This window comes from Zingiber officinale, chromosome 1A (genome assembly GCF_018446385.1).
Source record: "Zingiber officinale cultivar Zhangliang chromosome 1A, Zo_v1.1, whole genome shotgun sequence".
NCBI classification, from domain to species: Eukaryota; Viridiplantae; Streptophyta; class Magnoliopsida; order Zingiberales; family Zingiberaceae; genus Zingiber; species Zingiber officinale.
This window is the reverse complement of record NC_055987.1, coordinates 108,398,176-108,408,443: the sequence shown is the minus strand read 5'-3', so window position 1 is coordinate 108,408,443 and position 10,268 is coordinate 108,398,176. Positions and strand designations below refer to the sequence as shown.

The 10,268-nt window shown below is 36.5% G+C and overlaps 1 protein-coding gene across 1 annotated transcript in view; it reads right to left on the bottom strand.

Moving 5' to 3' along the window:
• Positions 1–749: 749 nt before the first annotated feature.
• LOC122028215 (helicase-like transcription factor CHR28) overlaps positions 750–10,268 on the bottom strand; it is a 28,331-nt gene continuing 18,812 nt past the window's right edge. The window contains exons 2-9 of the mRNA XM_042587250.1: positions 7,852–7,923; positions 7,704–7,778; positions 6,812–7,595; positions 4,956–5,086; positions 2,731–2,964; positions 1,774–2,283; positions 1,458–1,667; positions 750–1,094 (exon numbers count right to left, since the gene is read on the bottom strand). Of these exons, the coding sequence (XP_042443184.1) occupies positions 981–1,094; positions 1,458–1,667; positions 1,774–2,283; positions 2,731–2,964; positions 4,956–5,086; positions 6,812–7,595; positions 7,704–7,778; positions 7,852–7,923 (2,130 nt within the window). The 3' untranslated portion in view covers positions 750–980. The remainder of the gene's footprint in view (positions 1,095–1,457; positions 1,668–1,773; positions 2,284–2,730; positions 2,965–4,955; positions 5,087–6,811; positions 7,596–7,703; positions 7,779–7,851; positions 7,924–10,268) is intronic.

Genomic DNA, 10,268 nt, shown 5'->3' with positions numbered 1-10,268 from the left:
TTCGGATGCCTGGGAAATGATGACTGATCAGAAGAGATTGGCGGGAGGACTATATTCGGTATTACACATCACTTACCTATGCCATCTTTTGATAAATACAAAATAATGATACGTCTTTTGATAAATACATTAAACCTAGTATGTCTTTTGATAAATTGCCGAATCGTGTGACTTAAAGTTACATTGGATGCAGGTGAGGGTTCCAACAGCCATTGGATAATTCTCAGCATAGGCTGACATTCCAGTCCTTATATATTTTCATTTTTGCCCTAGCTCTTCTGTGTATCTCTCCTTTTTCTCCAATCATGTAATCCTTTCAATCCTTTTGAATGAAGCATGATAATTTTTACTGGTAAAAGTAAGGTTTTAGAAAGTAGATGGTCTCTATCTTCTTTTTCATCTTCTTCTCTTCTCTTCTGAATCATTGCAGCTCTCATCTGAATACAGTAGCTTAAGGCCGCAGAAGTCTTCCCAGTGACCACCGCAGAAGTTTTTCCTCGTGAATGGACCATATACGAGTAGGAAGGCTGCGAGACATTTCCACTAAAAGGATCGAAATGAAATCATTTATTAAAATAAGTTTGAATTTTGAAAAATAATTAAAACAAAAATTTACAAATAGATAATGGCAAATAAACATGCACATCATGACAAATAAACATTCACAATTAACATGCTTAGATTGACAACCATGACCAATAAACATTGCAGAAGAAAGACGAGAAATACCAAATTTTCCAATTAACATTCACAATTTGCTCCTGCACGCGTAAAGGGCTGCAAAATTTATATTTACAGTAGATTATGCCCCATCAGTCCTAGGATGATGCCAGTTTCATGATTAGAACCTCTAATCGAGGGGAAGGGATAAAATTGGTTGTGTGACAAGGTGCACATCTTCCAACAAAATTTTCCCAACATCTCCATTCTTGCCTATGCAAAATGATCAAAATAGATGACTCTAATCCACACAAACTCGGTCATCGATCGACGAAGTTAAACAGGTATTTTAGATCTTCCACGCTAAGCTGACTAGCTTTACCACCACCGTGGCCATCTCCAAAAGAAGAAGAAATCAACTTCCTTTTCTTCTCCTGCAATAAAATATTTTCTTGCTGATAAGAATGGTTAATAGTTATACTACGAAAAATACGGAAACATGTCCTCGATGCATGAATTATTATCACATAAATGCCACAAGTTCGATGATGATAGTTCTAATGTTAATATAGAAAATAGCACATTGGTGAAAGATAAGCAAACTACTAGCATCAAAAATATCCAGCATTTTAGCAAGCAGCACTGAAGCAGGAAATGATAATTGGAGTAGGGAATTTGCGATCTCAGGCTTACTATCTCACAAGGTACACAGATTAGCTAGGTAATTACGAGCCTAAATAACTTACGATGCTTTTACTTCAAGGATTCCAGAAACAAGCAATGTGCAGACAATATACCTGAAGAGCCAATATACGATCTTCAACTGTATCTTCTATAGTTATCCGTGACACCTTCACGGGATGGGTTTGTCCAATTCTATGCACTCGGTCGATAGCTTGCTCTTCAGTAGTTGGATTCCACCACAGATCAAGAAGAATCACATGACGTGCAGCAACCATATTCAGGCCAAGACATCCCGCTTTTAGTGACATTAGCATAACAGTTACCTGAAGGACAAAAACAATGCCAAATAAATTAACAAATAGCTAGCAAGAAGCAAATTGCAAACGATCACAAATGATAGAAATTGCACATGGTTTAGAATTGTCGAACCCCTGGGTCATTATTGAAGTCTTTCACAGCCTTGTCTCTTGAAGTAAGAGACATTGCCCCATCTAGCCTCCTATACTGTATAAAATACTTATCCAATGAAAGCTCAAGCAAGTCCAGCATGCTAGTCCACTGGGAAAAAATAAGGACCTTTTCGGACACTTTAGGATTTAGGTTTAACTGATTAGGTTTGAAATTAGTGGAATTTGCAAGATTATCAACCATTTTGGTATTTGAACCAGAGATTGACATCAGGATATCTAGAACGGCTTTAATTTTGGAAGAGATGTAATGACCGTGGGTGATTGATTCTGGATCACAAGTATAGCTGGTTGATGCTTCATCGGTATCATCATCAGAAATTAATCTCTTCAATGTATCTCGTGAAAAAAATGAATCAGAACCAATAATATTACTACAGTCGGTTGCAGGACACAAGTTGTCTTCACCAGTTAAATGTTCAGACACACACTGATAGCAAAAGACATGCCCACACATTGCGACAACAGCATCCTCAGCTAGGTCCTACAAAAGGTATCAAATATAAAAGTTGAGCTTCAGCATCAAAACTGGTCAAAAATGTTTCCATGACAAGAAAAGTATGATCAGCAACTAAGCAATAAGCATTTACTAAAAGGACCAAAATGTGCTTATGGGAACCCCCAGTGATTATGGATCAAATAAAGTTCTTTCACTACCAATCTCATAAGGTTTTAAACCAACGTTGTTCAAATGACAATATCATGGCAGCCAATGTTCATGTAAAAAAAATGCAGTAATAAGTTCCTAAACCAAAAATTTGATGGCTTATGAATTTCTCTTTGCTAGAAACCTACCCGATGATAGCTACACCACGGCACAATGTAGCAGTGAGATAATCACATGTAGAAGTTGCAATTCCTAAACAAATTTAGCCATATAGATAAAGAAAGCATTTTATGAAACATAGTAAAAGGAAACAAGATTACTTACACTGCACAAAACACAAATTCCGTGAGAACTTTCCAACTGATTAAGCAAATGGATAATCGTCTTCCTGGGAAGATGCTGCTCCATAGGCATTGAGTTCTTTCCACTGGTAACTGAATGGAACCCTTCGACAAGAATGGGATGATCACAGGCTTGCCTAAGTCGCAAAAGCAGCAATAGAATATTTCCATAATTTTGTTTCAAGGTTCCAGCATTGGCATATTCCTGTATAGAGTGAAACTTTGCTTTCAGGATTGTTGAGGTAGTTAATTCCGTATGAATTTTTTTTTTTTTTTTTGTTTAGTGTAGGAGATAGCTTATGGAACAATATAAGAATAATATTTTATCAATCATGAAAAGAGGAATATCACTATTGTAGTATAATTCTGTGCTACAAGACAGGGGCACTATTATGTCCTTCCTAACCACACATTCCAAAATTAGGATGAATGTTGCATATCTTTTGAACTTTTGATTAAGCTACATGATTGTATTTATTTCACATAAAAAAGGGAAACGAAGAACCATAAAAATCACACTAACACTAGCTCAACAATACTAGAACTTTACAATGGTTCATCATATAAAAAGAAAAAAAAAACAAAGACTTGGTAATTGTATAGTCATGATTAATTGCTAAGTATATCATGTACTTCAACTCATATGTCACACCATATTCCTATTATATTAGTTAATTATAAATATCTTCCAAATTCCAACCCTAAATCACTACCACTGATCCCATTACTTATTTATGCTGGTGATTTCTCCGATGCACTAAGCTCTCCGTCCATCATCCTTGGCATTCTATCAGCTGATCAAAATCTCACCCCTTACTTCGATTACCGACTCATCCTCTCCGCCATCGACATTGTTCTACCTGGCAATTGCTTTGTCTTCCTCTCCTACTGCTTTAAATGCATCAACTCTTGGTTCCCCCACAAAGCTCTCTCTCTCTCTCTCTCTCTCTCTCTCACACACGCACACACACTCTGCTCCCTTTTCCCTAGACTTGCTGGAAGAATAAGAACTCGAGTTGTAGCTTTAGTGTGGATGAGATTCAAATTTCAACAGTAGTCCTAGAAAAATGGTCTGCATGGCCACAAGATCAAACAATTATGGTGGAGCTTTTTGTGCTAGTTAAATTGAGAAGATTCTTGTGGCTAATAGAGGAGAAATTGTTGTAGTCAGCAGAGGAAGCTATGAAGCTTGCCAATGAATTTAAATTGGTTCTCACTCGTGATCAACAGATCAAGGCAACTGCAGGTGAAGAGGGCATTGAGTGTGTTAGCTAAAGAACCAAAAGAGTTTGTCAAGTTACTACAACAAGTTAAGCGTGAGGCACAAGTTACATTCGGAAATGACTGAGTTTATTTGAAGAAACAAAAATACATCCAAGGCATGTTGAGTTTCTGGTTCTTGTTAATGAGTGTGGAAATCTCGTCCATCTTGGACTGTGAACAAGTATTCAAAGGAGAAATCAAAAGCTTCGAGAGGAAGCTCCATCTTCTGAATGTAGTATTCAGAAGATCGTTGGGCGACTGCTAGAACTCAAGCGAGTGGCCATTGGCAAGATTCTCCAACCAACATGAGTGCTGAAGTGGGAAGGATTTTACAAGGGGTGTGTCAGCTCTTTATTTATTTATTTAATATGAGATTTAATAGGTGTATTAAAAAAATTGTATAATTGATAGGGATATAATGTGGTATATGAGATGAATAAAATGATGACTAGATGAGTAGAGAAGTCAGCAACTAACAGATACCTAACAGAATTTTAACATTGTGATATATTTGTTACAATTTAATAAAGTTTATGATAAATTAGTTGTTTTAGAAAGTTCATGATAGATTTGTTAAAATGTGAAGTTCGTGATAGATTTAGTAATTAACCCTGGGAACATTTCCATTTCATTTATTTTATCATCTTTGGTTTATATATTAAATGTGACAAGAAAAATTACATGGTCGATGCATCAAATCATAGCAAAACCAGGAAAAATTGAAAAAGGAAAATTTTTCTTTTTCCGGTTCCTAAAGTAACACAGACTTCTTGCCTCAAATATAATAACCGATAAGCCATTAGGCGTTCAAGTTTAGTTATAAAAAAATGACCATCTTGGAATAAAGATTAACAATTCAACAGAAATAAAAACCTAAAAACCAGTTCTCCCATCAAATAAGCTTATTGGAATTGATTTTCATGCATCAAATACCTTGAATTGTACTTGTGACGCACCCTCTAGTTGCAAATAGAATTGTCTCTCCTCTTGTGAAAAATCCAGCTTTTCAAGGAAAACCGATTTTGGAGGTAGTTTAAGAATTGGCTCCCCCTTAATTAGCGTACCTAGTGAATACAATTAGTCATCAGTTAACACCCACAAGCAATTATAGCAGCGAAAAGTAAAACAATATACTGAAGTCACTTTATTATTTCCTTTGATTGGAAGGGAAAGGTTAAAGTAGTTAAAAAGAGAGCAAAAATATGATAAAACAAGAACAGAACTGAGACAGAAAAGTAATTACTTCATTTAATGTTATATCTAAAATTCTAAAAGGGAGAGGTAAAACTCATACAGTGGGTCCTAAATAGCACCTCGTGAAGAAGATTATGATACAACAATAATCAAGTCTGATCCCATTAGATGATGTCAGCTATATGAATCCTTCTACGCTATTGGGCTCTATCCCCTACTATATCATCATCTATACTTAAAAAAAATCCCACAGGCTAGCGCAGTTGGTTCATGCAAGAGTGTTGCTGCCACTAGGCATGTGATCAATTCTAGCGGGTGCGGAATGCCCCGATGTTGCCTCGACCCCTCCTTGCATGCGCTACTGTTGTTCGGCGAAGTCCCTAGTGATTTACCTCCCTTTCAGACAATTGGGGGGGGGGGCCACCCTGAAGGGGTCGCCAAGGTGACGATTTCACCTTTTGCTTTCAATCTATATTTAAATAAATTTTGTCTTGTTTTATTTTTGCTAACCAAAATTTGTTGGTCTTTCTCTTTCTCGTTTAATGTGCATATTATCATAGTTTCATATAACCTAACTAAAATATTTATTGGTCGTCACATTTTCGTATCATCTTAAATATATCTCTCGGAGTTTTCCCTCGATATAAGTAACTTTGACTTTATCTAATTCTCTCATTTCTAATGTTGTCCATCCTCGTATGTCCATTCATACTTTAACATTCACATTTCTACCGGGGCGGATGCACAATAGGACCTGGGGGGCCACGATCCCCCATCCATGCCGCCCTTGTTGCCTCCTGTCCATGTCCGCCCCTATATATCATCGAAAAAATAAATGAATTAATTTATGTAAAAGGATCTAGTTATAAATTTTAAAATGTATTGGACTTTTATGCAAAAATTGTAATTAAAAAGGTAATAGCCAAACTTTTCTCTCGTGACTTCTTCTCCTTTTTTTCCTTTTAAAACCTCCCAAACTCTAATCTTCCTTAACTCATATCTACGCACCCTCAAATATTTTCGTCATCACCCTTGTTGCTGTTGCCGTCGCACACCACCGTCGTCATCACCACCATGGTTGTTGCTGATGCCACCATCACCGCTACTCTCCGATGTTGTTAGTGTCGTTGTTATCGTGCAGTCGATGCTCAACAACGAAGATTCTTCGATTTAGGTAGAGTTTTTCTTGCTTGTTTCCCCTAACTGTCTTGTGCATGATTAAACCTACCTCGGAGATCATAATATATATAATGATTCTTGATTGTTTGCTGAATTTGCAATCTAGATCGTATAAATTATAACCTCATGCTATTCATATAATTTACATGACAAGAATGAGCTACTCCCTATCACTTCCTACCAAATCTTTCTAATATGTAATTTTTCCTATACCATGTTGTATTTTCCTTGATATCACGTTCATAGTTGTTGGCCTTTATTCTGTTTTTACTTTATTCCAATGGCAGTATGCTTTAGAGCATGCCAGTTAATTTAACTTTTCCAATCATTATATATTGTTAAATATCTTAACAATCATCCCATTAGATATTGAATCTAATGTATAATCTAAAATTAAATTTAAATGCCACTAATACCTTTGGTACGACGAAGCAGTATGGCTTTAAAGATAGTCTGAAGCTTCTTATATCCACTGCTTGGATTTGTAGAAATTGGATTTTTTATAAAGTCGCAGAAGGAACTATAGTCATCATAGGGATAATACTTCAAGAAGCGGAAGTAGCTGTAGAGATCGTTGATTGAATTCTGTATCGGTGTTCCTGATAAGCACCATCTTCTTTCAGCACAAAGACCAGAACAAGATCTAGACACCTGTGTTCTGTGATTTTTAATTATTTGAACCTCATCTAGTATAATCCTGAACCACCGAACTCTTGCAAGGGGACCACTGGGAACTGCCTTCCTTTTTTTATTGAATGTGAGCTGATCCTTTTCATCATCAGCATCCAATAAATGAGTTGGTACTTCATGAGTAACAATTGAATAGGGGGCTACAACAACATGATACTTTGTTAACTCCATAGGATCTTTTGTCCTTGCACCTCCATGGTATATTAGAACAGACAACTTTGCACTTTCAGGAACTTTCTCATCTAGCTCTTGAGCCCATTGTCGAAGAACACTAGCAGGGCATACAACAAGAGTACCAGCAGCCGGTTTCGAGTTTTGGGATGATGAGTGTAGACGTGAATTGGTCATTCTCTCAGTTTGCTGTTTTGACTTAGCCAACTCGCTAACCCGATCCTCATCTAGATTTAATGTTTCTGGCATAATACAACTAGAATTGGCAGATGTGAATTTCAACTGTTCCGACATTTGCTTTTGTATTAAAGCAATCATCGATACCGTCTTACCAAGGCCCTGTTACAACAACGGCAAACAATCTTTCATGTATTTCTACATTGGTAAACAAAGTAATAATCACCTATACTAGTTGAAACATAAGAAGTTGATTCCCTCGAGAATGACCTGATCATCAGCAAGTATTCCGCCTGCACAATATACACTATTCTCCTTTTGAACCATCCAAGCCAAGGCTATTTTCTATTGCACGTGATGGTGAGAAATCAAAGATTATAATTGAGGAAAAACTTTCCACATGATTAAGAAGAACTACCTGGTGCTTTAGGAGAGGAACAGCCAACAGAGTGTCAGGTAGGTCGTCTTCAATCTGTGGTTGATCAAGGTTCTGCAACATAAACTGAAACTAGATAGTTTTAGGAGTATGAGATATTTAAATTATCCTGGATCTGAACATAACACAACATATATCAAAGAAAAGACTGGACTTTAGGTAAAATGAGCCACATAGGTAACGAATTTGATCTCTGAACCTAAATTTCACTCAAATATTGCACAATAGAGCACTTTATCGACCCCCTCTCCCCATTCACACTCTTGAACCCATTGTAAGATGCATAAGTCAGCTTAAATAGAAAGAATAAGAAAAACCTCTTGGCCACATTTTGTCGATAAAACTTGAGAACAGAGTATATGATCAATATGATCTAGATTTGAATATGATATACCAGTTATGGCCTTGAATTAAAGGTATAAGAATATATGAAAAAGAAGTGTTTCTTAATGTGCAGTGATCACAATAAATAGATAAGAACATGAAGGTCAACAATTGAGCCACAGAATAAAGCCGTTCAAAAGAAGAAGCACCAGTTTTCCATATCTGTGAGAAGATGACATGCAGAAGTGGTTGCCCCCATTTTCTCTAATCGGTGGCATATTTGTCCATTTGATGACACACATCTGCATGATGATAATGATGATTGTTTGTTTGGCGGCTAACAGAAACTGAGTTGTGAAAGAAAAAGGATTCAAGAATTATGTCGACTTGCATTTAAACATTAATCTTGATATAATTATATGAGGATACAGACAACAAGGATAATTATACTAAAGCCTATTGGGTGCACAACATTTAACCTAGAATTTTGATATATGGCTAAGGTTAAAGTTATATTAGTTGTGATCTACCTAGTTGTCTCAAGTTTATAGGTGCATGATATTTAACAGGTGTTAAAGTCCTGGTTACAGACCACGCAGTGACATAAGTCCTAGTGGATCTACGCATCTAAAGTCCTGATTGGGAATCAGGCATGAGCAATAAATTCCTAGCTGGAAGTTAGGAAAATCAAGTCCTAGGAAAATCAAGTCCCAGTAATTAAGACTTGATTGACAAATTCATAAATTTCTAGCTGGAAGTTAGGAAAATCAAGTCCCAGTAATTAAGACTTGATTGACAAATTCCTAGATGAGTGCTAGGTAAGTCCAGGTGGAGTTAGCTAGGAACTTAAGGCTGCTGGGAGCTGCAGCTTGGTACCTCAATCTAGATGAGTCAGCTAGAGGCCCAGACTCAATGTAAGTCCAAGTGATTAAAACTTGATTGATAAATTCTTAGATAGGTGCTAGGTGAATCAAGCCCAGGTGGAGTCAGCTAGGAACCAAAGGCTTAGAAAACAAGTCCAAGTGAAAGCAGCTGGGAGCTGTAGCTTAGCACCTCAGTCTAGATGAGTCAGCTAGAGGCCTAGACTCAACGTAAGTCCAAGTGAAAACAGCTGGAAGCTTGTTTGACAGTTTAGGCAACTGGGCAGTCAAGAAGAAGTTTGACCCTTACAAGGCAACCGGAGAGCTTCGTTAATGTTATTTTACAGATAAAAGTTGTTCATTTTGGTTCTCGTACTCTAAGTGCTCCTTCGTCTTCTGTGTCGTGACATGCTGCGATGCACGCTTTATTTCTGATAGACAACGCCTAGGGTAATGTTTTTATTTATTTTAGTATTGCTTAATTTGTTTTACTGCATTTAAACTTTTTAGATTTTTTTTATGTAAGATTTCTCCATCCACTTAGGAGCATTTTATAATTGTCGCATGTCAATACTTCTAGTTTGATTAATCAACTTGCATACTTAAATTGTTAACTAAATTTATTACATGTTTTTATTGTTTTTGTCTTACTTGATTGAATCAGTTTAAATTTAATTTATTTCCGTAGTACTTACTCTAATTAACTCAACTGCTTTAATTACTGTCTATTCATTTTTAAATTCATAACATTATTCACCCCCATAACGTCGAGTTCGATCCTACAATTTGGTATCAGAGACAGTTAAGTGGATAGTACGCTAGGAAAGCCTTGTTAGGTCCATGTCTAGGTTAGATAAGGAGTACCCTACCTAGTGTGTCTAATCAAGTGGAACTAGAAGAAGCTAACTTATCTCACTCTAAACCATTTAGACCAAGACATTGCATTAAAGTTGATTTAGCTTTCTTAAAAAGGTTTTGTCTAAGGAAATGGTCGTTGTTCCGATACTCAAGAAGACCCTTATGTCTCGCCACGACCTAGAAGTCAATTTCGAAAAGTTTTACTAAATTCGTCCAAAGCAAAATTTGAATCTAACATACAACGAACTTTGTGCTCTAAATCAGAGATAAACAAATCAAATCAATTAATAATCCGAGCCTAACTTATACCCAAATTCAAACCCTATCAACAAAAAGACCAAACTCATATTCTGTCTT